Source organism: Salmo salar, chromosome ssa27 (genome assembly GCF_905237065.1).
Source record: "Salmo salar chromosome ssa27, Ssal_v3.1, whole genome shotgun sequence".
NCBI lineage: Eukaryota > Metazoa > Chordata > Actinopteri > Salmoniformes > Salmonidae > Salmo > Salmo salar.
The window spans coordinates 8,091,856-8,118,907 of NC_059468.1; the positions used below are offsets into that span (position 1 = coordinate 8,091,856).

At 42.3% G+C, this 27,052-nt stretch overlaps 1 protein-coding gene and 1 long non-coding RNA gene across 6 annotated transcripts in view; one reads left to right on the top strand and one right to left on the bottom strand.

Annotated features, from left to right (window-relative positions):
- On the bottom strand, positions 1-16,990 carry LOC123730987 (uncharacterized). The gene is made up of 4 exons (XR_006762497.1): positions 16,866-16,990; positions 13,433-13,547; positions 718-771; positions 1-609 (listed from the first exon to the last, which is right to left on the bottom strand). It is a non-coding gene; the product is annotated as an uncharacterized lncRNA (long non-coding RNA).
- Positions 16,061-27,052, top strand: part of LOC106588470 (dyslexia-associated protein KIAA0319-like protein) — a 27,534-nt gene continuing 16,542 nt past the window's right edge. Inside the window, exons 1-3 of one of the 5 annotated variants that reach the window (XM_014177542.2) lie at positions 16,095-16,194; positions 23,595-23,753; positions 24,986-25,114. In XM_014177542.2, coding sequence (XP_014033017.2) covers positions 25,006-25,114 — 109 coding nt within the window. In that variant the 5' untranslated portion in view covers positions 16,095-16,194; positions 23,595-23,753; positions 24,986-25,005. Of the gene's footprint in view, positions 16,195-16,977; positions 17,265-23,594; positions 23,754-24,985; positions 25,115-27,052 lie in introns of those variants that run through there. The other 4 variants (XM_014177545.2, XM_014177543.2, XM_045709828.1 and 1 more) reach the window with 4 other exon arrangements.

The window sequence follows — 27,052 nt, forward strand, 5'->3', positions numbered from 1 at the left end:
CCACCACTGTTGGTCACAAATACCCCCCAAAAAGGTAGGGGCGTGGATCAGAAAACCAGTCAGTATCTGGTGTGACCACCATTTGCCTCATGCAGTGTGACATCACCTTCGCATAGAGTTGATCAGGCTGTTGATTGTGCCCTGTGGAATGTTGTCCCACTCCTCAACGGCTGTGTGAAGTTGCTGTTTGACTGTTGAATGGGAAGTTGGAGCTCCATTCTCTACAGTACCTTCCTCAGAGCCTGTAGGGCTCTTCGCATCCTGAGCTGGTGCTTTGATTCCTGCAGACTCCTGGTAGTGTTCGTGCTCTGTGATGACTGTTCAGTCTGGCTTGGCTGGTCTGGTTCCATCTCTTGTCTAGCCTGGTGCTTGTTTCTGCGGGCTCCATTTGGGCCCATCGACCAGCAGCCCGAGCAGTAGAGGGATGGTGGTGAGGAGCTGAGGACAGCCAGCAGAGCTGTGCCCAGAGACAGATGCTCCTCTGGGGGCAAGCCGGAGGCATCACTCCCCCGGACTGCAGTCACCAGCAGGCGAACTGGAAGACTCAGCCCCACCGCCTCAAAGATGCGGCACAGCGTCGGACTGTCGAGCTGGCCACAATTGTGTGATCTACAGAACAGAAAGGATTGTGAATATAAGGGTGAGAAAATGTTTACCAACAATACCAGATTCAATAGAATTCCTAAGGGTTGAGCGATAATTTTATTTTTATTTTACCTTTATTTAACCAGGTAGGCAAGTTGAGAACATGTTCTCATTTCCAACTGCGACCTGGCCAAGATAAAGCAAAGCAGTTCGACACATACAACAACACAGAGTTACACATGGAGTAAAACAAACATATAGTCAATAATACAGTAGAAAAATAAGTCTATGTACAATGTGAGCAAATGAGGTGAGATAAGGGAGGTAAAGGCAATAAATAGGCCATGGGGGCGAAGTAAATACACTGCTCAAAAAAATAAAGGGAACACTAAAATAACACATCCTAGATCTGAATGAATGAAATAATCTTATTAAATACTTTTTTCTTTAGATAGTTGAATGTGCTGACAACAAAACCACACAAAAATAATCAATGGAAATCCAATTTATCAACCCATGGAGGTCTGGATTTGGAGTCACACTCAAAATTAAAGTGGAAAACCACACTACAGGCTGATCCAACTTTGATGTAATGTCCTTAAAACAAGTCAAAATGTGGCTCAGTAGTGTGTGTGGCCTCCACGTGCCTGTATGACCTCCCTACAACGCCTGGGCATGCTCCTGATGAGGTGGCGGATGGTCTCCTGAGGGATCTCCTCCCAGACCTGGACTAAAGCATCCGCCAACTCCTGGACAGTCTGTGGTGCAACGTGGCGTTGGTGGATGGAGCGAGACATGATGTCCCAGATGTGCTCAATTGGATTCAGGTCTGGGGAACGGGCGGGCCAGTCCATAGCATCAATGCCTTCCTCTTGCAGGAACTGCTGACACACTCCAGCCACATGAGGTCTAGCATTGTCTTGCATTAGGAGGAACCCAGGGCCAACCGCACCAGCATATGGTCTCACAAGGGGTCTGAGGATCTCATCTCGGTACCTAATGGCAGTCAGGCTACCTCTGGCGAGCACATGGAGGGCTGTGCGGCCCCCCCAAAGAAATGCCACCCCACACCATGACTGACCCACCGCCAAACCGGTCATGCTGGAGGATGTTGCAGGCAGCAGAACGTTCTCCACGGCATCTCCAGACTCTGTCACGTCTGTCACATGTGTTCAGTGTGAACCTGCTTTCATCTGTGAAGAGCACAGGGCGCCAGTGGCGAATTTGCCAATCTTGGTGTTCTCTGGCAAATGCCAAACGTCCTGCACGGTGTTGGGCTGTAAGCACAACCACCACCTGTGGACGTCGGGCCCTTATACCACCCTCATGGAGTCTGTTTCTGACCGTTTGAGCAGACACATGCACATTTGTGGCCTGCTGGAGGTCATTTTGCAGGGCTCTGGCAGTGCTCCTCCTGCTCCTCCTTGCACAAAGGCGGAGGTAGCGGTCCTGCTGCTGGGTTGTTGCCCTCCTACAGCCTCCTCCACGTCTCCTGATGTACTGGCCTGTCTCCTGGTAGCGCCTCCATGCTCTGGACACTACGCTGACAGACACAGCAAACCTTCTTGCCACAGCTCGCATTGATGTGCCATCCTGGATGAGCTGCACTACCTGAGCCACTTGTGTGGGTTGTAGACTCCATCTCATGCTACCACTAGAGTGAAAGCACAGCCAGCATTCAAAAGTGACCAAAACATCAGCCAGGAAGCATAGGAACTGAGAAGTGGTCTGTGGTCACCACCTGCAGAACCACTCCTTTATTGGGGGTGTCTTGCTAATTGCCTATAATTTCCACCTGTTGTCTATTCCATTTGCACAACAGCATGTGAAATTTATTGTCAATCAGTGTTGCTTCCTAAGTGGACAGTTTGATTTCACAGAAGTGTGATTGACTTGGAGTTACATTGTGTTGTTTAAGTGTTCCCTTTATTTTTTTGAGCAGTATACAATATAGCAAGTAAAACACTGGAATGGTAGATTTGCAGTGGATGAATGTGCAAAGTAGAAATACTGGGGTGCAAAGGAGCAAAAAATAAATAAATACAGTCGGGGAAGAGGTAGTTGTTTGGGCTAACTATAGATGGGCTATGAACAGGTGCAGTAATCTGTGAGCTGCTCTGACAGCTGGTGCTTAAAAGCTAGTGAGGGAGATAAGTGTTTCCAGTTTCAGAGATGTTTGTAGTTCATTCCAGTCATTGGCAGCAGAGAATTGGAAGGAGAGGCGGCCAAAGGAGGAATTGGCTTTGGGGGTGACCAGTGAGATATACCTGCTGGAGCGCGTGCTACGGGTGGGTGCTGCTATGGTGACCATCAAGCTGAGATAAGGGGGAACTTTACCTAGCAGGGTCTTGTAGATGACCTAGAGCCAGTGGGTTTGGCGACGAGTATGAAGCGAGGCCCAGCTAACGAGAGCGTACAGGTCGCAGTGGTAGGTAGTATATGGGGCTTTGGTGACAAAACGTATGGCACTGTGATAGACTGCATCCAATTTATTGAGTAGGGTATTGGAGGCTATTTTGTAAATGACATCGCCGAAGTCGAGGATTGGTAGGATGGTCAGTTTTACGAGGGTATGTTTGGCAGCATGAGTGAAGAATGCTTTGTTGCGAAATAGGAAGCCAATTCTAGATTTCACTTTGGATTGGAGATGTTTGATGTGAGTCTGGAAGGATAGTTTACAGTCTAACCAGACACCTAGGTATTTGTTGTTGTCCACATATTCTAAGTCAGAACCGTCCAGAGTAGTGATGCTTGACGGGCGGGCAGGTGCAGGCAGCGATCGGTTGAAGAGCATGCATTTAGTTTTACTTGTATTTAAGCGCAGTTGGAGGCCACGGAAGGAGAGTTGTATGGCATTGAAGCTCGTCTATAGGGTTGTTAACACAGTGTCCAAAGAAGGGCCAGAAGTATACAGAATGGTGTCGTCTGCGTAGAGGTGGATCAGAGACTCACCAGCAGCAAGAGCAACATCATTGATGTATACAGAGAAGAGAGTCGTCCCAAGAATTGAACCCTGTGGCACCCCCATAGAGACTGCCAGAGGCCCGGACAACAGGCCCTCTGATTTGACACACTGAACTCTATCAGAGAAGTAGTTGGTGTACCAGGCGAGGCAATCATTTGAGAAACCAAGACTATTGAGTCTGCCGATGAGGATGTGGTGATTGACAGAGTCGAAAGCCTTGGCCAGGTCAATGAATACGGCTGCATAGTATTGTTTCTTATCAATGGCGGTTAAGATATCGTTTAGGACCTTGAGCATGGCTGAGGTGCACCCATGACCAGCTCTGAAACCAGATTGCATAGCGGAGAAGGTACGGTGGGATTCGAAATGGTCGGTAATCTGTTTGTTGACTTGGCTTTCGAAGACCTTAGAAAGGCAGGGTAGGATAGATATAGGTCTGTAGCAGTTTGGGTCAAGAGTGTCCCCCCCTTTGAAGAGGGGGATGACCGCAGCTGCTTTCCAATCTTTGGGAATCTCAGACGACACGAAAGAGAGGTTTAACAGGCTAGTAATAGGGGTTGCAACAATTTTGGCAGATCATTTTAGAAAGAAAGGGTCCAGATTGTCTAGCCCGGCTGATTTGTAGGGATCCAGATTTTGCAGCTCTTTCAGAACATCAGCTGACTGGATTTGGGAGAAGGAGAAATGGGGAAGGCTTGGGTGAGTTGCTGTGGGGGGTGCAGTGCTGTTGACCGGGGTAGGGGTAGCCAGGTGGAAAGGATGGCCAGCCGTAGAAAAATGCTTATTGAAATTCTCAATTATAGTGGATTTATCAGTGGTGACAGAGTTTCCTATCCTCAGTGCAGTGGGCAGCTGGGAGGAGGTGCTCTTATTCTCCATGGACTTTACAGTGTCCCAGAACTTTTTTGAGTTTGTGTTGCAGGAAGCAAATTTCTGCTTGAAAAAGCTAGCCTTGGCTTTTCTAACTGCCTGTGTATTGGTTTCTAACTTCCCTGAAAAGTTGCATATCACGGGGGCTGTTCGATGCTAATGTAGAACGCCACAGGATGTTTTTGTGCTGGTCAAGGGCAGTCAGGTCTGGAGAGAACCAAGTGCTATATCTGTTCCTGGTTCTAAATTTCTTGAATGGGGCATGCTTATTTAAGATGGTGAGGAAGGCATTTTAAAAAAAATAACCAGGCATCCTCTACTGACGGGATGAGGTCAATATCCTTCCAGGATACCCGGGCCAGGTCGATTAGAAAGGCCTGCTCGCTGAAGTGTTTCAGGGAGCGTTTGACAGTGATGAGTGGAGGTCGTTTGACCGCTGACCCATTACGGATGCAGGCAATGAGGCAGTGATCGCTGAGATCTTGGTTGAAAACAGCAGAGGTGTATTTAGAGGGCAAGTTGTTTAGGATGATATCTAACGATTAACTGAAATGTAGGTTATTTTTCAGTTTTTAAACAACTAATTGACCAACATATTGCACAGTTTCTCTAGAGATAAATCCGATCCACCCTGAACTGTGCAATGTAGTAGGGAGTTGTAGTTTCCAACAGGACAATATTCTACATAGTTTAGTGCATAAAAAAAGTGCTAATTAACTACAATGACAATAATCCACTGCACATCTACTGGTCTGTGTTTATTTTATGCCAGCTACTGAAGAGACATTAGAATGTACAATCTTGAGGGGGATATAGAGAGCAGCTGTTGCTTCACAAGGTGTCTTTACCTGAAAATACATGATCTAAATGATTGATAGTTGGTATTCAGCAGTCATAATAATATGCTTTATTTACTTTGAAGAACTACAAAATAGTGATTTTTGTCAGACAGCATAGGCAGCAGCTTAATAGAGATGAGACGACGACTTGGAATGAGATAAAGTATTCAAATAAAACAAATGTAATATACACAACTAAAATATTTTATTAAAGTAATGTGAATAAATTATGGTTAATAAGTAAGTGATAAGAAGTAATAGACAGTCACTACCATAATGGGCCATTTATTAACCGTTTTATTCTGTGTTACAGCATTCAACCAAAATAATCGAAACCCAAGATAATTTTAAAATAATCGAACCGAAATCAAACCGACCTCAAAAAGCAATAATCGCTCAGCACTAACAATGACATATATTTCTCACTCATTTAACCATTTGGAGAGTTTAAAAATGCACTCAAACTATTTAACCTGGCAATCTAGTCTAGATCCTCCAGTGTATGTGCAGCAGACAACGTTTGATGTCCCTACTTTTAAAGGAGGCTAACATTACCGTTACCTTATTCCTTAAGGTCCTAGGAACTTATATTATTTCAGAGGCAGACTGGCTCTGGCTGCCAAAACAGCCAAATACTCCATCTAAAAGTTAACTGATTCTCAATTACGATATGGTTCTAGAAACATAAAGCACTTTACTTTCATAGCCCATCAAAATAATTTCACAAATGCAAAAGACACACTTACTGTACACCAGTGGGGGTCGGTGCTGTTTAAGATGAGGGAGAACGCCAGATTTTTTTTCATGAGCATGGCTTTTTTTCTATTACAGCATATTGGATGACCGTCATTCATATTCCTTTCACCCAGCTCAACGTAACATCGATAGGTTTAGACTACTACATGATACTCAAATGTTCCCTGCACCCATCATGAGGTTGCTACAACCTAGCCTATGAATGAAAGTTTACAATGTAGGTGCACAGGTTTAGAGAAACATTTGAGTAATCAAGGTGACAGTGACAAATTCAATACCACCTTGCACACTCTTGCCTGTATTTAGCTGATCTAGGGTGTAATCATTAGTCCAACAGTTATAAACGAAACGAGTTTCTATTGGGCAATTTCAGGAATGTTTATCCCCGTTTCATTCCATTTGCTTCCGTTTAAGAAATGTTTTTCAACAGAATGGGTGGAATGAACACACGCAAAGACAGTTCACTTTCATAGCAGCCACATACAAACAGCATGATCACTTTGCTCGTTGTATAATTCCTTCTCACATCTATGCGCTCTCCTTCTCTCACCTTTCCCCTTCCGCTTGTGGACTTAAGTGCAGAACACATCAGCTGTCTGTGATCAGACGAAAAAAACATTCCAAGCCAAACCTTCATATCATAACCGCTACACAGCCTGCATGTTGTCACCATACTATCTGATGTGAAAGTGAAAAAAATACAACTAAATACAGCTAGCTCTCTTGCACTTCTCCTTCATTTTTGTTTATAAATGAATTTGTTCAAAACTGTTAAAACTATTGTCTATCTTTCTTTGAGTCAACTACTCATCACATTTTATGCACTGCAGCGCTAGATGATCCTCTTAAGGTTTGTATTATAGTCAATGTACCCAGAGAATGATGGAAACTAGCTGTCCTCCAGCTACACCGTGATACTACCCTACCGAGTGCTGTTGAGGCTACTGTAGACCTTCATTGCAAAACAGTGTGTTTTAGTCAATTATTTTGTGACGTGAATATATTTAGGTTAGTTTTATCTAAAAAAAAAAAAATTAAGTTTCACTATTTTTACATTGCTGTACACTGTTGTGTTAGGAGCATGCTAGATAGCTAATTAGCACAGGTGGTCCCTCTGTCTTCCATAACAACACGCGCTGTAACAGGGAGATATGGCCATGTGCAAACACTAACCCTAAAAATGTGTGTATCAATTTAACGTTTTTTGAAAATTATTTCTGACTGATATGAAAAATGAGGTCCTTATGCTAGCCAAACGCTAGCGCAAGCGATGAGTGGTAATGTTCAGACCGAGCGTTGGGGCTCTTCCCCCGCCCCGTACAGAAGACGCCTTCATCACTTTAGTGTAATGGAATCGAACTGAGAGTCATGGTCAAGGGGCTAAGATAACTCGTATTGTTTACGTTCAGCGTACATATCTTTTAGCAATTTATTTGGCATACATTAAAAACTACTGTGATAAAATAATCCATGAAGTTAGTGCAAGTATCTACAAATATTCTCACATTTAGGCTAGCCGCGCTCTTTAGTGATTCATTAAACTTTCCGCACTGCACATGAGAATGAGATCCACCGTAGTCAGCTGTCAAAACAAAGATTGTTACAACAACCAATCAACATTATTAAAATATAATAATCAGTCAATCATGATTAGCTTCTTTGACATGTAAGGTCGACATTTTGGTTGGTGTTCCGTTCGGGGGACGTTTATATTTTTGTATTGGCAAAGCGAAATTGCACATGATTTATTATCAATTTTAATGTTCTTTGATAATATTGTGTTTTGTCATGGTAAAAATATATTATTCCAATCGTTTGCAATTACATGGCTGGGCGAGACGGAAATTATTGGATTAATCGTGTTCGGGTTTATTTCCGAGTAAAGGCGCAAACGCTGCAAACAAGACCTCTGAGAAGCCAGCAAGAATAAGCAAGACCTAGCAAGGCCGTGACTTCGGCGATTTTCCTTGAAAATAAAAGTCCCGCAATGAAGATGGTAATAAATTATACAAATGGTCGAAATTCATAACATGTATTTTGGAAATGTTAGCGGAATTTTGTTTAACAATATCAAAAAAAGAAAAAAACTTAAGGTTTGATAGCATAAATCTTATAACAATGACACTATTGTTAACACCATTAAAAGTAATGATTACTAGATAGTTATTATTGTAACATCAGCAATACAAATAACCAAACATTATTTATAATGCTAGTGTTAATAATAATATATTAGGCCTATAGGCCGCTAAGGTCATTAACAACATTTAATAATAATAGTTTTGGGGTGGCAGCGTAGCCTAGTGGTTGGACTAGTAACCGAAAGGTTGCAAGTTCAAATCCCCGAGCTGACAAGGTACAAATCTGTCGTTCTGCCCCTGAACAAGGCAGTTAACCCACTGTTCCTAGGCCGTCATTGTAAATAAGAATTTCTTCTTAACTGACTTGCCTAGTTAAATTTTTTTTATTTTAAATTGGCTAATAAATTAATATTATAATAAACTTTAGAAAACACATTTAAATCCCATTGTTATTTAGCACATTCCTATTGCACAATGTTTAGTATGTTTTTTTTCTTCTAATTGGACATGCATATTGCACCGTACATAATTGCCTATATGTTGAGTCGTAGTAAAACTGGGGTCAATTCTACTCAGGAGCACTTCTAGTTTCCTAATCCAGAGTTTACACTCCAATGAGCGTTGCTGCTCATTTTGCGCCACTTAAAGAGTGGCCAGTCAGCTTAAAAACAGAAAGTTTTTTCATATTGGACGGACATATTGCATCGTACATAATTGCCTGTACATTGTGTCGGCACCTTACACCCCGCTACCATCTAGAAGGCCGAGAGAGTACAGGTATATCAAAGCTGGGGCCATCAGACTGTTAAATAATCACTACTAGTCGGCCTCTGCCCAGTATCCTGCCCTGAACTTGAGTCACTGTTACCACCCGGCCCTATGTAGATAGTCATTGAACACTGGTCACTTTGATCATGTTTACACGCTCTTTTACCCACTTCATATGGGCTCCCGAGTGGCACAGCGGTCTAAGGCACTGCATCTCAGTGCAAGAGGTGTCACTACAGTCCCTGGTTCGAATCCTATCTTTATCACATCTGGCTGTGATTGGGAGTCCCATAGGGCGGCTCACAATTGGCCCAGCGTCGTCCGGGTTTGGCCGTCATTGTAAATAAGAATTTCTTCTTAACCGACTTGCCTAGTTAATAAAAGTTCAATTCAAATATATATATTTTTATATATATATGTGTTTACTGAACTAAAATATAAATGCAACATGCATCCATTTCAACAATTTTACTGAGTTACAGTTAAGGAAATCAGTCAATTGAAATACATTCATTAGGCTCTAATCTATGATTTTCACATAGGTAGGCCTGGGAGGGCATAGGCCCACCCACCTGGGAGCCAAGCTCATTTACTGCCTTTTAAAAAAACATGGCTGACTTGCTTAAAACTTCTTATGGCTTAGGGGCGGTATTTCAACGTCTGGATGAGAAGCGTGCCCAAAGTAAACTGCCTGTTACTCAGGCCCAGAAGCATATAATTAGTAGATTTGGATAGAAAACACTCTAAAGTTTCCAAAACTGTTAAAATCATGTCTCTGAGTATAACAGAACTGATATGGCAGGCGAAAACCTGAGGAAAATCCATCCAGGAAGTGGGATTTTTTTTTATGTGGGTATTTTCAATTGAATGCCTATAGAGTATCTAATGGGTTAGGACCCATATTGCAGTTCCTATGGCTTCCACTAGATGCCAACAGTCTTTAGACATAATTTTTCAGAAAGCAAGCCTGAAACTAAGAAGAATGAGACCTTTCTGTCAGTGGACTGTAGAATCATGCAGTGCTGGTTTGCGCGCATGACCGAGTGTGCCCCCTTCTATGTTTTTCCTTTCTATTGAATACGCTATTGTCCGGTTGAAATAATATCAATTATTTAGACAATGGACAACCTGAGGATTAATTATAAACATTGTTTGACATGTTTCGACGAATTTTACCTGTACTATTAGGATGTATTCGTCTGCATGTTTTGACCGCCCTTGAGCCAGTGGATTACTGAACAAAATGCGCCAACAAAACAGAGTTTTTGGGGTATAAAGAGGGACTTTATCGAACAAAACAAACATTTATTGTGTAGCTGGGACTCTTGTGACTGCAACCATATGAATATCTTCAAAGGTAAGTGATTAATTTTATCGCAATTTCTGACTTTTGTAATTCCTTTACTTGGTTGTAAAATGTTTGTATGCTTTTGTAAGCGGGGAGCTGTCCTCAGATAATCGCATGGTATGCTTTCGCCGTAAAGCCTTTTTGAAATCTGACAAAGCGGCTGGATTAACAAGAAGTTCATCTTTAAGCCGATGTGTAACACTTGTATTTTTTATGAATGTTTATTTTGACTATTTCTGTATTTTGAATTTGGCGCTCTGCAATTTCACCAGATGATGTAGAGGTGGGTCGCTAGCAGAACGCCAGTGCCAGAAAGGTGAAACAAATGTGGTTTCTACTGACAATTGAGATGTACAAACTATGGCATAAGGGGACAACAAGCGGATAAGAGGCAAGCCGTCATTTCAATTAAGACATTAATGAGCGAGCTAGGACGGACGTAGTCAATAGAACTATTTGTTCAGCACTTTTGAAATGTACAACGACAGAATTTAGATAATGGGCCGTTCTTACAGTGTTCTCCCTGTACACCAAGTCAGAACCGTAGGATAAATAAATCAAATCAAATTTTATTAGTCACATGCGCTGAATACAGGGATAAGAATAAGAGATAAAAATAACAAGTAATTAAAGAGCAGCAATAAAATAACAATAGCAAGACTATATACAGGGAGGTACCGATACAGAGTCAATGTGCAGGGGCACCGGTTAGTTGAGCTAGTATGTGCATGTGGGTAGAGAAATTAAAGTGACTATGCATAGATGACAACAGAAAGTAGCAGTGGTGTAAAGAGGGGGTGAGAGGTGGGGGTGGGGGGGGGGGCACTGCAAATAGTCTGGGTAGTCATGTGACTAGATGTTCAGGAGTCTTATTGGTTGGGGGTAAAAGATGTTTAGAAGCCTCTGGGACCTAGACATGGCGCTGTGGTTCCGCTTGCTGTGCGGTAGCAGAGAGAACAGTCTATGACTAGGGTGGCTGAAGTCTTTGACATTTTTTAGGGCTTTCCTCTGACACCACCTGGTATAGAGTTCCTGGATGGCAGGAAGCTTGGCCGCAGTGATGTACTGGGCCGTTAACACTACCCTCTGTAGTGCCTTGCGGTCGGAGGCCAAGCAGTTGCCGTACCAGGCAGTGATGCAACCAGTCAGGATGCTCTCGATGGTGCAGCTGTAGAATCTTTTGAGGATCTGAGGACCCATGCCAAATCTTTTCAGTCTCCTGAGGAGGAATAGGTTTTGTCGTGCCCTCTTCACGACTGTCTTGATGTGCTTGGACCATAATAGTTTGTTGGTGATGTGGACACCAAGAAACTTGAAGCTCTCAACCTGCTTCACTGCAGCCCCGTCGATGAGAATGGGGGCATGCTTGGTCCTCTTTTTCCTATAGTCCACAATCATCTCCTTTGTCTTGATCACGTTGAAGGAGAGGTTGTTGTCCTGGCACCACATGGCCAGGTCTCTGACCTCCTCCCTATAGACTGTCTCATCGTTGTCGGTGATCAGGCCTACCACTGATGTGTAATCGGCAAATTTAATGATGGTGTTGGAGTCATGCCTAGCCATGCAGTCATGAGTGAACAGGGAGTACAGGAGGGGTCTGAGCACGCACCCCTGAGGGGCCCCTGTGTTGAGGATCAGCATGGCGGATGTGTTGTTACCTACCCTTACCACCTGGGGGCGGCCCGTCAGGAAGTCCAGCCTTTCAAAGCACTTTATGGCTACAGACGTGAGTGCTATGGGTCAGTAGTTGTTTAGGCCGGTTACCTTAGTGTTCTTGGACACAGGGACTATGGTGGTCAGCTTAAAACATGTTGGTATTACAGACTCGGACAGGGAAAGGTTGAAAATGTCAGTGAAGACACTTGTCAGTTGGTCAGTGCATGCTCGCAGTACACATCCTGTTTAAAATCTTGACCTGTTTAAAGGTCTTACTCACATCGGCTGCGGAGAGCGTGATCACAGTCTTCCGGAACAGCTGGTGCTCTCATACATGTTTCAGTGTTATTTGTCTCGAAGCGAGCATAGAAGTAGTTTAGCTCGTGTCACTGGGCAGCTCTCGGCTGTGCTTCCCTTTGTAGTCTGTAATGGTTTGCAAGCCCTGCCCCATCCGACGTGCGTCAGAGCCGGTGTAGTACGATTCGATCTTAGTCCTGTATTGATGCTTTGCCTGTTTGATGGTTCGTTGGAGGGCGTAGTGGGATTTCTTATAAGCTTCCAAGTTAGAGTCCTGCTCCTTGAAAGAGGCAGCTCTAGACTTTAGCTCAGTGTGGATGCTGCCTGCAATCCATGGCTTCTGGTTGGGGTATGTACGTATGGTCACTATGGGGACGACGTCATCAGTGCACTTACTGATGAAGCCAATGACTGATGTGGTGTACTCCTCAATGCCATCGGAGGAATCCCGGAACATATTCCAGTCTATGCTAGCAAAACAGTGCTGTAGCTTAGCATCTGCTTCCTCTGACTACTTTTTTATTGATCTAGTCACTGGTGCTTCCTGCTTAAATTTTTGCTTGTAAGCAGGAATCAGGAGGATAGAATTATGGTCTGATTTGCCAAATGGAGGGCTAGGGAGAGCTTTGTATGCGTCTCTGTGTGTGGAGTATAGGTGGTCCAGAGTTATTTTTCCTCTGGTTGCACATTTAACATGCTGATTGAAATTTGGTGAAATGGATTAAAGTTTCCCTGCATTAAAGTCCCCGGCTACTAGGAGTGCTGCCTCTGGGTGAGCGTTTTCTTGTTTGCTTATGGCGGAATACAGCTCATTCAATGCTATCTTAGTGCCAGCCTCTGACTGTGGTGGTATGTAAACAGCTACAAAGGATACAGATAAACTCTCTCTGTAGGTAGTGTGGTCTACAGCTTATCATGAGATACTCTACCTCAGGCGAGCAATAGCTCGAGACTTCCTTAGATATCGTGCACCAGCTTATATGCCGCCTCATAAAGGGGGCATATAAGCAGACAATGAAAGCTCTTACAATATTCAATAATTACATTTCTCTAAAACAGGTTATAGGCTACATGTGCACCACCAAGTCAGAACAGTAGGCAAAATTAAGAGGTTAAAATAGACCAAATTATTAGGGTGAGACACATGGGATACTAACAGCTTATTACACAACATACACTTAGTATTACTTTCTTAGATCCAGTATACATATCTCCCTGGCATATTACATAATTTTTGCAGCAGCATACAATACATTTTTGGACTCACCTTGTTGTGCTGTGCTCACTTGAACAGGAAGGTGGCGCGGTGGTCCTTAGTTGCTAAATTGTGTCATCAAAGTCTGGCATTCTCTGGATTTATGGTGCTTCAAGACAACTGGGAACTCATGAAAAAAAAGGTTGAATCATGATGATGTCAGTGATCTTCAGGTAATAGCTCTAGAAAGAGGCCCGAGTTCCCGATTTACAATTCCGAGTTGGATGAAAGTCCAAAACGTATTTTCCCAGTTGTAGCTCGTTTTTTTATCCTAAAGTCAAATTTTGCAGTTCCGAGGTGCTGTTTTGAGCATGGCACAAATCATGCTTCGTTGACAGCATGGCGAATGTTAAATGTTTATCATTTTAAACTAGGAAAAGAAACCCTTAATCTTAGACTTGGGACCACACAGCTACTCCACTGAATAGTAGGCTAATGTTTGCTTTGCAATGCTTGCAGTTAGCCACTTGAATTTGCGATTTCCAACTTGTTGTGTAATGTTTATGTCCAACGGCCGATGAGCACCGATACATTTTATCTATAATTTCTCTTCATTATTTCTCTTCACATGACAAGGATTAAAAAGGATTTGCCAGTAGATTGTCGACTTGATTCATTATGATGACTGTTAGCTAAGATTTTGAAGGTATGATGCTGACATGATCAGTCCAATCAAAGCTACAGTAGATATAACGTGATTTAACATAATTTTATCTGTGGCCAATGACCTTGAGCCTTCTTGGATGGGCACTTCTAATGTAACTCTATGGCAGCACCCAAGGGGCTTGAGTTTTCGAGATCTACCCTTAGACTTGGCGGTGACGTAGTGTCCCCATGAGTGACAGAATACTGAGCCAATCACGGCGCAACGCTCCATATTTACTGCTGGCTTGCCCCACCACCACAGAAAGCACTGAGCTAGGATGAAACACCTGCATTTTGGAGTCGCCTTACTCAAAAAAACAAAAGAGACCATGTTTGTATCCAGCTTTATTAACTCAATTATATATATTTTTACAATGTTTGCAAACTGATATGTGACACGTATTAATGCCAATATAACATGCAAAACAGGCAAGCAGACCCCAAAAAATGTTGGGCTCAAAAATTGATGGGTCGCCACTGTGCAGATTTATATTCCAGACTCTGACATTGCTCGTTGTAATATTTCTATGTCTTTATTACTTTCTTTTTATTTTGGGGGATTTGCGTGTATTGCTTTGTATTGTTTGGTAGCCTATTACTCCACTGTTAGAGCTAGGAACATAAGCATTTCGCGACACCCAAAATAACATCTGCAAAGTGTGTGTACACGATCAATAACATTTGAATTAATTTGATATAGCACTCTACAGGAAATCTCTTGATTGTGTGTCCAGAAAACCAGGTTCCAGTATACTCACTAGAATATAAAACAGGTGAGTTTGAACAAACACCTGCGTCATAGGATGCATTGCATACCAAAATAGCTTAGAATGTAAAAGCCAAATATCTTCCTTCTGGTGGAAACTTTGGAAAATATACAACAAGTACATATTTTCAAAAAAGCATAATTTATTCATAACAAATTATATCACGATGAAGTTAATAAATCAAACGCTTTTAAAGAAATTGATCATGAACAGTAACACAGAAGTTGCAAATTGTATGCAAGATCCTCTCTTGGTAGAGTCAGCCCACTGGGCACAAACTGGTTGAATCAACATTCTTTCCACGTCATTTTTTTTTAATGTGAATGGGTGATTCTTACTAGGATACTGACATGATCTTACTAGGATACTGACTCAAAATATACATTTTATTTGTCTAGCCAAAACTCTTGACTTGATGCATGTTTTGGCACATATAGCTGGCCTTGGAAAGATTTAAATGTGTAAAGTCTGCAGCCTGCTGATCATCATTAGGATAATGTAGGTCATTTACAGGTATGCCAGTCAGTTAACACTCCACCTACTGATCACATTGTTTCGCTTAAGCAGTTAGCGTCTCACCCACATAATCACCTGCTAATACTCGGAATTTGGCACCTCCATTATAGGGCAAGCCAAGAGTGCAAGTCTGGATTGGATGGCGTTTTATTTCACACTGGAAGCAAACATTGAGTAAACTAAAATAGTTAATGTATTCCTTTGTAATTAAAATGTAGTATTGAATTAGCCCGTCAGTCAGCAGAGCCTTACAGTGACAGTACGAAAGTGCAGACTGCACTCTGGTGTTGAGGTTGGGTTTTATGGACACAATTGATAGTTTTTCCTGTACATTGCTATATTTGTACCATATTTGTTGGGTGTCCAGAATCCCCACGCAAACATTTTGTTCAAACTCACTCTGTTTTGTATGCTAGGGACTCTAGTGAATAGGCAGGACCCTGGTTTTATGGACAAACAATTGATTGTCTAGGGTGCAATATTTGTCCAATACGAAACAACTGTTGGATTTAAATGTATTGGGCAAACTTTAAGGGCCTCAAAATGAGCAGCAACGCTATTCGGGGTGTAAACTCTAGATTTGGAAACGAGAAGTGCTCATTGGATTTAAGATGATTGGCAATAATAACAAATGTTCTATAATTTTCGCCCTAATTATTCATTGAGAAAGTATACAGGACGGGACTCTTATTCTGAAAGAGTCCATATATCTGTGACCCGGAAATACTCAGTTATTCTTGCCTGCTTCACAGCGGTGTCAGTAAGAGATGACCCATAGTGAACAGCGACAAACTACGACGTATCCTAGTTCAAGCATAGGAAGCGAAACATTTCCTACAACGACTGGTGAGTTTATGCATATATTCTCCCATACATTAAAACAGTGGCGTGACACGTCTTGCGCACGATAAACTGCGTGCATTCGATCAGTGAGTGGGCTAATGATGCCAGGTTCTAAAGCCACACCATGATAAACTGCTGATGTCAAACTGCTGGTGCCTGGACGGGGTGATCCAGGATTATACCGAGATATGTCATTGCTACACCTGTCGCGCTGAATATCAATAGCATATGTATCAGTATGATTATAATGGTAGACTGTTGTCTGTATTCAGCCATAGATAATTGTCAGTGTCCACTGCACAACCTTGGCTACTTCTAATGTCGACTGTGAAGCAGGTTTTTAGAGATGAGTGGCATGCTTTGCCTATGGCTAAATTCAACTTGTAAAACAAAATTGCCTAACTTTCTTATGGGCCATAATTCTAGGCTTCTTTGTGATTATTATACATTTTGTTTCATTTGCAGGGTTTGAAATGTATATTAATAATCTCAATGTGTCGTCATTTTAAACGAGGCAGCGCCAAAGACTGGGGGCATTCTGTCATCTGAGAAAGTGTTCCTCTGAATTGTCTGTCTACAGCAGCCAATAGTGGATTTACGAGCGATTTTTTTTTCTTCTTCATTAGCCTTGCTGCGAGAAAGGGAGGAGGAAGAAAAAGCCAGTGAAACCTTACCAGCCTTGCCCGGATCTAAAGTTGACCATCGCATAGATCCTTGTTTGCTTTTTTTTTTTCTCATGGGAACTTGCGTCTAAAAAGTTGACGACAGAGGTGGCCTCCCAGTGACCGCGTCACATGGCAGAGGGAGGGTGCAGCCACCACGTCACGACTGATCTCGAACCACTGCGCTGCCAAAATGCAAATAAACAATTATTTCGAGTTTTAGATATCTAAGTATTTTTTTTTTTTACCTGTAGATTTTTGTGTTATATGAAAGCAACCTAGAAGATCTGGAACGAAACCATTTGGACTTCTAAAGCCAGAAACAACTTCTAAAAGCCAGGCTTTTGTGACAGCTGTCATCGCAGTTGGTTTCATTATCAGGATGCAACTGTTGATAAGACTGAGGCGGATGTAAGTGTGGCATGATCTGCTTTCTGTAATGCGGTTCCGAGAAATTACCAATATCATGCAGGTTTGCATGTAAGTGGGAGGTTGATATTAAATGACTTTCTAGCTCAGCAGTTGCCACATACTCTCAGTTCGATAATCAGTCAGAAAATGCCGTGTGTGTGAGAGCCTATTCCCCATGCCATGGGAATGCTTTCTACTCCAACCTAAACTAAATGTGCTCATGCTGATTATTGTTTTGTTTTTTCTCTAAACTTCCTGTAAGAACTTGCTGAGGAATTGTGAAGGGAAAAAATAGTAGCCTACTGTTATTCTACTTGGGTTAGATGTTCAACATGTGGTGAGCATTCCGCCTTGTTATAATTCTATAGGAGTATAATAGACATACACTGAGTGTACAAAACATTAAGAACACCTGCTCTTTCCATGACAGACTGACCAGGTGAAAGCTATGATCGCTTATTGCTGTCACTTGTTAAATCCACTTCAATCACTGTAAACGAAGGGAAGGAGACAGGTTAAAGAAGGATTTTTAAGCCTTGAGACAATTGAGACATGGATTGCGTGTGTGCCATTCAGAGTGAATGGGCAAGACAAAATATTTAAGTGCCTTTGAACAGGGTATGGTAGTAGGTGCCAGGCGCACCGGTTTGCATCAAGAACTGCAACGCTGCTGGGTTTTTCACGCTCAACAGTTTACCGTGTGTATCAAGAATGGTCCACCACCCAAAGGACATCCAGCGAGAGGGGGCTGATGGGTAGGTGTCACTAAGAGCCAGATAAGGTGACATTGATTGGAGAGTGAGAAGGAGGGCTTGTCCAGACTTCTCAACCTCTTGCTTTAACCACCAGATGACAGAAAGTGAAAAAACAGCTGAAGTTAACAGTATGTCAGTGGAAGGGAGAACAGGTGCAGGCGACCCAACTGTGGTTTGTGACTGCTATGTATCCAATTCAATTTGGTAACAGAATTTAAAGTTTTAATCACTTAATTCATAAACAAATTGATATCAGTAAAAACACTAACTAAATGATAGGAATACATTTACATGTTACTTCTGTGAATTTTCATTTTCCTCCCTCGTGAGGGTGAGAAATGTGGAAATATCTTGAAGAAATGTGGGATTTTGGTAACAGTACTTCAAGTAATGTTTCCCAAATTTACAGAAGGCATATTTAAAAAAAAAAAATCCTAAATTGAACGTAAGTGTTGATGGTAGTTGGCAGCAATGTTCCCTCTAAGCTGCGTGCATGCACACGGAGTAGCCCCGAGGCCGCCACGGAGCAGGGGTCACCAACCGGTCGATCGCGATCAAAGGCTTTCCTAGTCAATGGCCAAACTTTTCTGTAAAAAACTGTAGGTACAAATTCTACCTTCACGGCGGGCCAGAGAGCCAATCAAGTGCACTATAGGCCTACCGCTGGCCAGTCGGATTGGCTCAGATTACCATGTCTGCAGTAACGTAGCAAGCATAAGAAATCTACAGCAAAGTTGATACTGTGAGATTTTGAAACTTTTCAAACCAGACTAAAGAGAGACTGTCAACGAATACATCACGGAGCTGCTGTTTTTATGAGTTCATGTTTAAGTTCTTACTCAGCACTGTCAACACTTTGTATTCAACACTTTTATAAGCCATGAAATCTGCGTTCTTCCTATTTCCACTCAGCGCGTCAACAAGCACTGCAGCAGTAATGAACGAGTAGGAAAGTGTATCTATAGGCTTGCGTTGTTGTTGTTATTATTAGCGACTTGGGTCTTTTTTTATATATTGAGGAATATTTCACTTTCTCTGTTCATAGGCGTAACAACATTAATTTGTGCATGAGGCAGAAGTAATCCGGTGCGACTGGAGTTTCGCCATCAGCTGGAAGACGGTGTCCCTTTTTGGTCAGTGTCAGCGGAGAGGCGGACCCTCAGTCTGCTGCCTCTGCCTCCACTGAGGCTGACCGTCAGATGCAGGCTCCATCAGCCCAGTAAAATAAAAATATAACGCAAATGATTTAAATGTATGCTCGCTCAGTTGTGCTTCATAAGTAATACAACAACGGATCTATTACTGGTGTGATCATATAGCCTACCTCAAAAAAATTTATATGACAAAAAGAAAATGGCCTGAACAACAATGCATTGGCAGAGCAATTCAAGCAAAGCCAATATGCGGTGATAATGTATTGATCCTATAGCTTACTGCACAAACCTCATTGCTACAGTACTGTTTTTAATTGGTTAATGTTGCATAGGTTTACGTTTTTAAGTCACGTCAACAACAACAAATCTGAGCGGTAGATCTCAGCTTGCATTTTGACTCAGTGTTCTTGGTTGGTGACCGACGTTCTAGAGTTTTCCCTGTTAACACTATCAACGTTTCCCTTTACTGTGCCAATTGTGATCGAATCAACTCAATATTAACCACTTTCAATGTAACATACCGAAACAAAACGAACTTGTTTTAGGCAAAACGCATTGGAGTAGGATTCTATTGCATTGACATGCATGACTCAGCCGTACTCTACATAGCCCGGAGCGGCATAAACAATCACAGCTGCAGGAGCCCTATATGCAAATAGACCATTGCATATATGGATCTGTGCCATTTACTTTGAACTGGAATGTGTTTACACCATGAGTAGATGCGCCTGTTTTGAGATCAAAGCGAGAGCTGCGTATAGCCACGGGCACATTTTGTTCTTCTCCTTTGCTAGTTTGTTAGTTATTAGCCAGTTATAGATCATTTGTAGTCAGCAATAGGGGAGTAATTGCTTCCAACAAGAGCACAAAATGTGTACATTTCTAGACATCTTTGAAAAGCTAGTCAGGTAAAGAGATTTTTTTTTAAACGTGCAGTGCTGTATTTTGTGGCGTTTGAAGTAGGCCTGCAATCCATGAGACTTTTAAAAACAAACATGCAGTGCTTGACATTAACCTGTATTTTTATTTTTTTACCTTTATTTAACTAGCTAAGTCAGTTAAATTCTTATCTTCAATGACGGCCTAGGAACAATGGGTAAACTGCCTTGTTCAGAACAACAGATTTTGTACCTTGTCAGCTCAGGGATTCGATCTTGCATCCTTTCGGTTACTAGTCCAACGTTCTAACCACTAGGCTACGCTGCCACCCCAAGTTGTCCTTCAGACAAGTGGATAAAGGTTGGATGCAAGGACTGACCATCAATTATATCCAAATTATAGTTAAGGCTATACAGTGTTTGTTTACATGTACTTTGTTTTCAAACATTGTACATACTGTATCTACTTAATACCTCGTACACTTGCACATTGATGTGGTACTTGTACTCCCTGTATACAGTGCCTTCGGAAATGTATTCAGACCCCTTGACTTTTTCCACATTTTGTTGCGTTGCAGCCTTATTCTAAAATTGATTAAATAAACATTTCCTCAGACAATACCCCATGATGACAAAGCGAAAACAGGTTTAAAAAAAACAACCAGATACTTTATGTAAATAAGTATTCAGACCCTTTGCTATGAGACTCAAAATTGAGCTCAGGTGCATCCTGTTTCCATTGATCATCCTTGATGTTTCTTCAACTTGTTTGGAGTCCACCTGTAGTAAATTGAATTGATTGGACATAATTTGGAAAGGCACACACCTGTCTTTATTAGGCCCCACAGTTGACGATGCATGTCAGAGCAAAAACCAAGCCATAAGGTCGAAGGAATTGTCCGTAGAGCTCTGAGACAGGATTGTGTCGCGGCACAGATCTGGGGAAGGGTACCAAAAAATTTCTGCAGCATTGAAGGGCCCCAAGAACACAGTGGCCTCCATCACTCTTAAATGGAAGAAGTTTGGAACCACTAAGTGTAACGGGCGTCGTAAGGATTAGACCAAGGTGCAGCGGGAACACGTATACTCATCTTCTTTTTTTATTAAAAGAAGGAAAAAACAAAAGAAACAAGTATACAAAACAACAAACGACACTAAACAGTCCTGTCAGGTGCACAGACACAAAACAGGAGACAACTACCCACAAACCCCCATAGCACAAACACCCCTATACATAGGACCTTCAATCAGAGGCAACGAGGGACAGCTGCCTCCAATTGAAGGTCAATCCAATGAACTAAACATAGAAATAGATAGACTAGACTGAACATAGAAATACACTAACATAGAACATAGACCAAAAAACCCCGGAATACATAAAATAAACACCCCTCTTACATAAGTACATAGCCCAACAAACCCCGGAACACACAAAACAAACACCCCACTTACATAATTACATAGCCCAACAAACCCCAAACCACATAAAACAAACACCCCCTGCCACGTCCTGACCAAACTACAATAACAAATAACCCCTTTACTGGTCAGGACGTGACACCAAGACTCTTCGTAGAGCTGGCCGCCCGGGCAAACTGAGCAATCGGTGGAGAAGGGCGTTGGTCAGGGAGGTGACCAAGAACCCGATGGTCACTCTGACAGAACTTTAGTGTTTCTATGTGGAGATGGGAGAACCTTCCAGGAGGACAACCATCTTTGCAGCACTCATCATGCTGTGGGGATGTTTTTCAGCGGCAGGAACTGGGAGACTAGTCAGGATCGAGGGAAAGATGAACAGAGCAAAGTACAGAGAGATCCTTGATGAAAACCTGCTCCAGAGCGCTCAGGACCTCAGGCTGGGGCAAAGGTTCACCTTCCAACAGGACAACAACCCTAAGCACACAGCCAAGACAATGCAGGAGTGGCTTCGGAACAAGACTTTAAATGTCTTTGAGTGGCCCAGCCAGAGCCCGGACTTGAACCCGATCAAACATCTCTGGAGGGATCTGAAAATAGCTGTGCACTGACGTTCCCCATCCAACCTGACAGAGCTTGACATTTACATTTTACATTTAGCAGACACTCTTATCCAGAGCGACTTACAGTAGTGAATGCATACATTTCAAACAGCTTTTTATTTTATATAATTTTCTTTGTACTGGCCCCCCATGGGAATCGAACCCACAACCCTGGCGTTGCACACACCATGCTGGCATTGCAAACACCATGCTCTACCAACTGAACCACAGGGAAGCTTGAGAGGATCTGAGGAGAAGAATGGGAGAAACTCTACAAATACAGATGTGCCAAGCTGGAAGCGTCATACCCAAGAAGACTCGAGGCTGTAAGGTGCTTCAACAAAGTACTGAGTAAAGGGTCTGAATAAATTTGCAAACATTTCTTAAAAACCTGTGTTTGCTTTGTCATTATGCGGTATTGTGTGTAGATTGATTGAGGGGGAAAAAAACAATTTAATACATTTTAGAATAAGGCTGTAACGTAACAAAATGTGGAGAAGGTCAAGGGGTCTGAGTACTTTCCAAATGCACTGTATAGCTTAATTTGTATGTATTTTATTCCTCTTTAAATCAGCATCGTTGGGAAGGGCTCATAAGCAAGCATTTCACGGTAAAGTCTACACCCGTTGTCTTCACTGCATGTGACAAATAAAATGTAATGTATAAAACAAGCTTATATTTTGGGTTCTGATGGAGTACAACAGTTAGCTCGTTAGGCATTTATGTTGTATTCTTTTAGAATCAATGGGTTCATGACGTTCATTTATTAGTTAAAAAATTCATGTAGCAACTGCATATTGGCCCTTTAAGACTTTTTCTGGGAGATGTTTTCTAAGACCCCTTTTTTCCATCTGTTTGACAAGAAATCAAAGCCTTTGCTCATTCCTAATTTGTAGGATGGAAAATGGTGGAAAAATGTATATATGTCTTATGTTTCATTTTACTCCCTATTTGACATGTTCCTATGAACTTCACACGTTGGTGCTTATGGGCCCTTTTACATGGAAATGACCAGTTACAAAAAAGTGCAAAAAGATTCTTGTTGGAAATTACCTGAAACTCTCCACATGTTGATGTCATTTTTGAAAGGCCTTTTTCATCATGCGTGTTTGGTACCTGCTGACATCTTGTGTTTTCATAATTAAAAAAATCTATCAAAGATAGATACAGATAATTGTTTTCAGTATAATGACTAATAACTGTTGTAAAATGCAGTCCACCTGCTGTTCTGCTGTCCCTTCAACATTTGAAATGTGGCTTAACCACATTCCATTAGCACCTCACCCTTTACAATAAACAATGTTCAGAAGAAGAGCGCATGGAAGTGAACGCTTAGGTCAGTGGGTGGAGAGACAACACTGACGACACCTGTCAGGCAGATATTTAACAATGCTCATTAGTCTCTCAAAACAGAATTTCTGTTAAACCGAAGCCTGTTACAAGTGCTTATAGAACAGCCACTCGTTACTACGTTATAAAACATCTCCAGGAAAACCTCTTTCTTCCCCCTCTCCTCCTCCACCAGGGCAGTAGAGGGTCAGGGTGGAGTGTCATGTTGAAGCAGCTTTTCCACATACTGCTGGTGTTGACCTGTCTTCACCCTTCACCTCACCTCCCTCCCCACATCAGCTAACTCCAGCTGCATTCAGTCTCCACCCTCTTCCACCGCTTGGCCAGGAGAAAGGTAAATATACTGTACTATAAAAGATTGTGACCTTAACGCGCGCAATTGTATTTGATCACCTGTCTGACTCTTTAAAAAAAAAAAAAAAATGTATGTCCTGAAATGATACAATGTGTACATTCGCCTTAGCTGGGATTTACAGTAGAGGTTGGGCTATTGCCTAGGGTAAGTGAACTGAATAGTCACACATGTTGAGCCTGCTCTGAGGATGCTTCATTGGGCAGGTGCACATTTTTTTAAAGAAGTGCAAACCACCAAACTGCAAAGAATTCCAGTAGCCTAAAACGGATCTTTCTGGTTCCGCACCATTTGTTTAAGTGAAAGACGGACAATTTATGGCGGTCAGAGCCTGCTCTGAGATTTATTTGACAGAAACCAACCAAAATACAAAGACTTTCAGTAGTGATCTTTCTGATTCCTCCCCTATGTGTAGGTGAAAGGCAGGCAGTATATGGTTCTTCTGCGTGGAAATAACTCATTTACAATTTCTCAAAATTGATCCTAATCTTAGGGGCAACCAAAAATACTCCTGACTTGTTTGTCAGACTTAAAAAAAAAAAAAAATGTATTTACTTTTTACCCCATTTCTCCCCATTTCGTGGAATCCAATTGGTAGTTAGTCTTGTCTCATCGCTGCAACTCCCGTACAGACTTGGGAGAGGCGAAGGTTGAGAGTCGTGCGTCCTCAGAAACCCAACCCAGCCGCACTGCTTCTTGACACAATGCCCACTTAACCCGGAAGCCAGCCGCACCAATGTGTCGGAGGAAACACCGTACACCTGACGACCGTGTCAGCGTGCCCTGCGCCCGGCCCGCCACGAGTCACTATTGCGCGATGGGACAAGTATATCCCTGCCGGCCAAACCCTCCCCTAACCTGGACGACGCTGGGCCAGTTGTGCGCCACCCCATGGGTCTCCTGGTCACGGCCAGCTGCGACAGAGCCTGGACTCGAACCCAGAATCTCTAGTGGCACAGCTAGCACTGCGATGCAGTGTCTTAGACCACTGCACCACTCGGGAGGCCGCCTTTCAGACTTTAAATGTCAATCCCTGCTTAGCGCCTGGTTTGTGCCGGTGTTGAATTATATCAAGGTGGTGTAATGTTGTAGCCTGGAAATCCAGACTGAAGCATACTACGCTTCACTATTGTTTTACTATTGAGCGGAATTTGGTCTGGATTTCCAGGCTAGTAATGTTGTACAATCCTGACAACTGTTTCTGTTCTGTCCAGGTCCTTGGTCCTTGTGGAAAATGTCCTATGCATATCAGAACCTGTTCAGCTGGAGTCGACCTCGATTGACACAGCCACATCTCCTCTTCCTATCACTGGGCTTCTTGTGCTGCTTAGTTGCTCCCGCAGGTAAAATGCACCAATACATTTCTCTGGAATTATTCATGATGTCATGATTGTCCAGGATGCAAGAATGAATAAGATCTATTCATTGATTTGATTATTTTGTTGTACATAGACTTTATGGAAGACATTGCAACATAAATACCATTGTCTAACAATAGATGCTTGTATTTATTACATAGTTTGTGTCATAAGGGGTCCGCATGCTTCCCAGCCGAAACAGTTCGGTAGAGTTGGTGCATACATTATGACATTTTGTGACGTTTTTGTTAGTTTTGAACTTCGGTGAGGGTTATTTTGGCTGTTCGGGGGAACACTTTTTTTGGGGGGGGGCAAGCCGAAGTTCAGAGCCGAAGACCAAGCCCCTTCGTCGGTGATTGGTCAACAGTAGGGATTCTTCAATAGTCTTTGTTGTAGTTGAACAATAGACGACTCGTTGGCATGCACATTTTTTCATTGAAAAATACTTCACCAAACATCTTACTTAAATGTAAAATTGCGTGACTAACATGCTGACTAGACCGGGCACTCTCGTGCGTCCGCCATTCCGTGCATGTTGATTTTGTCCATCCACACCAGACCGATCAGGACATGAAGGTTGAAATATCAAAACGAACTCTGAACCAACTATATTAATTGGAGGACCGGTCGAAAGCATGAAACCTTCATGGCCATTTAGCTAGCTTGCTGTTTCTAGCTAATTTCTCCTGGGATATAAACATTGGGTTGTTATTTTATCTGAAATGCACAAGGTCCTCTACTCTGACAATTCATCCACAGATGAAATGGTAAACCTAGTTAGTTTCTATTAAACTCTCCTCCTTCAGTCTTCTTCTTCTTCTTCATCTTTGGACTTTATATGGCGGTTGGTAACCAACTTTAAGGTGCATTACTACCAACAACTGGATTGGAGTGCGGACCTCAGTTCAGCTTTCACTCACCCACGTGGGTATATGCTCTTATAAACCAATGAGATGGGAGAGGCGGGACTTGCAGCGTGTCAAATATAGAACCAAGTTCTATTTTAGTGCCTGGCTACGTAGATGTGCGCAAGCAGGTTGGATGAAATGATTAAATAACATATACAGTTGTAGTGGGAAGTTCACATACCATTAGATTGGAGTCATTAAAACTCGTTTTTCAACCACTCCACAAATTTCTTGTTAACAAACTATAGTTTTGGCAAGTCGTTTAGGACATCTACATTTTTCCAACAATTGTTTACAGACAGATTATTTCACTTAATTCACTGTATCACTATTCCCGTGGGTCAGAAGTTTACATACACTAAGTTGACTGTGCCTTTAAACAGGTTGGACAATTCCAGAAAATGATGTCATGGCTTTAGAAGCTTCTGATAGGCAAAATAATTTGAGTCAATTGGAGGTGTACCTGTGGATATATTTTAAGGCCTACCTTCAAACTCAGTGCCTCTTTGCTTGACATCATGGGAAAATCAAAAGAAGTCAGCCAAGACCTCAGAAAAAAATTGTAGACCTCCACAAGTCTGGTTCATCCTTGGGAGCAATTTCCAAACGCCTGAATGTACCACGTTCATCTGTACAAACAATAGTATGCAAGTATTATCACCATGGGACCACGCATCCGTCATACCGCTCAGGAAGGAGACGCGTTCTGTTTCCTAGAGATGAACGTACTTTGGTGTGAAAAGTGCAAATCAATCCCAGAACAACAGCGAAGGACATTGTGGAGATGCTGGAGGAAACAGGTACAAAAGTATCTATATCCACAGTAAAATGAGTCCTATATCGTCATAACCTGAAAGGCCGCTCAGCAAGGAAGAAGCCACTGCTCCAAAACCGCCATAAAAGACAGACTACAGTTTGCAACTGCACAGGTGAAAAAAGATTGTACTTTTTGGAGAAATGTCCTCTGGTCTGATGAAACAAAAATAGAACTGTTTGGCCATAATAACCATAGTTA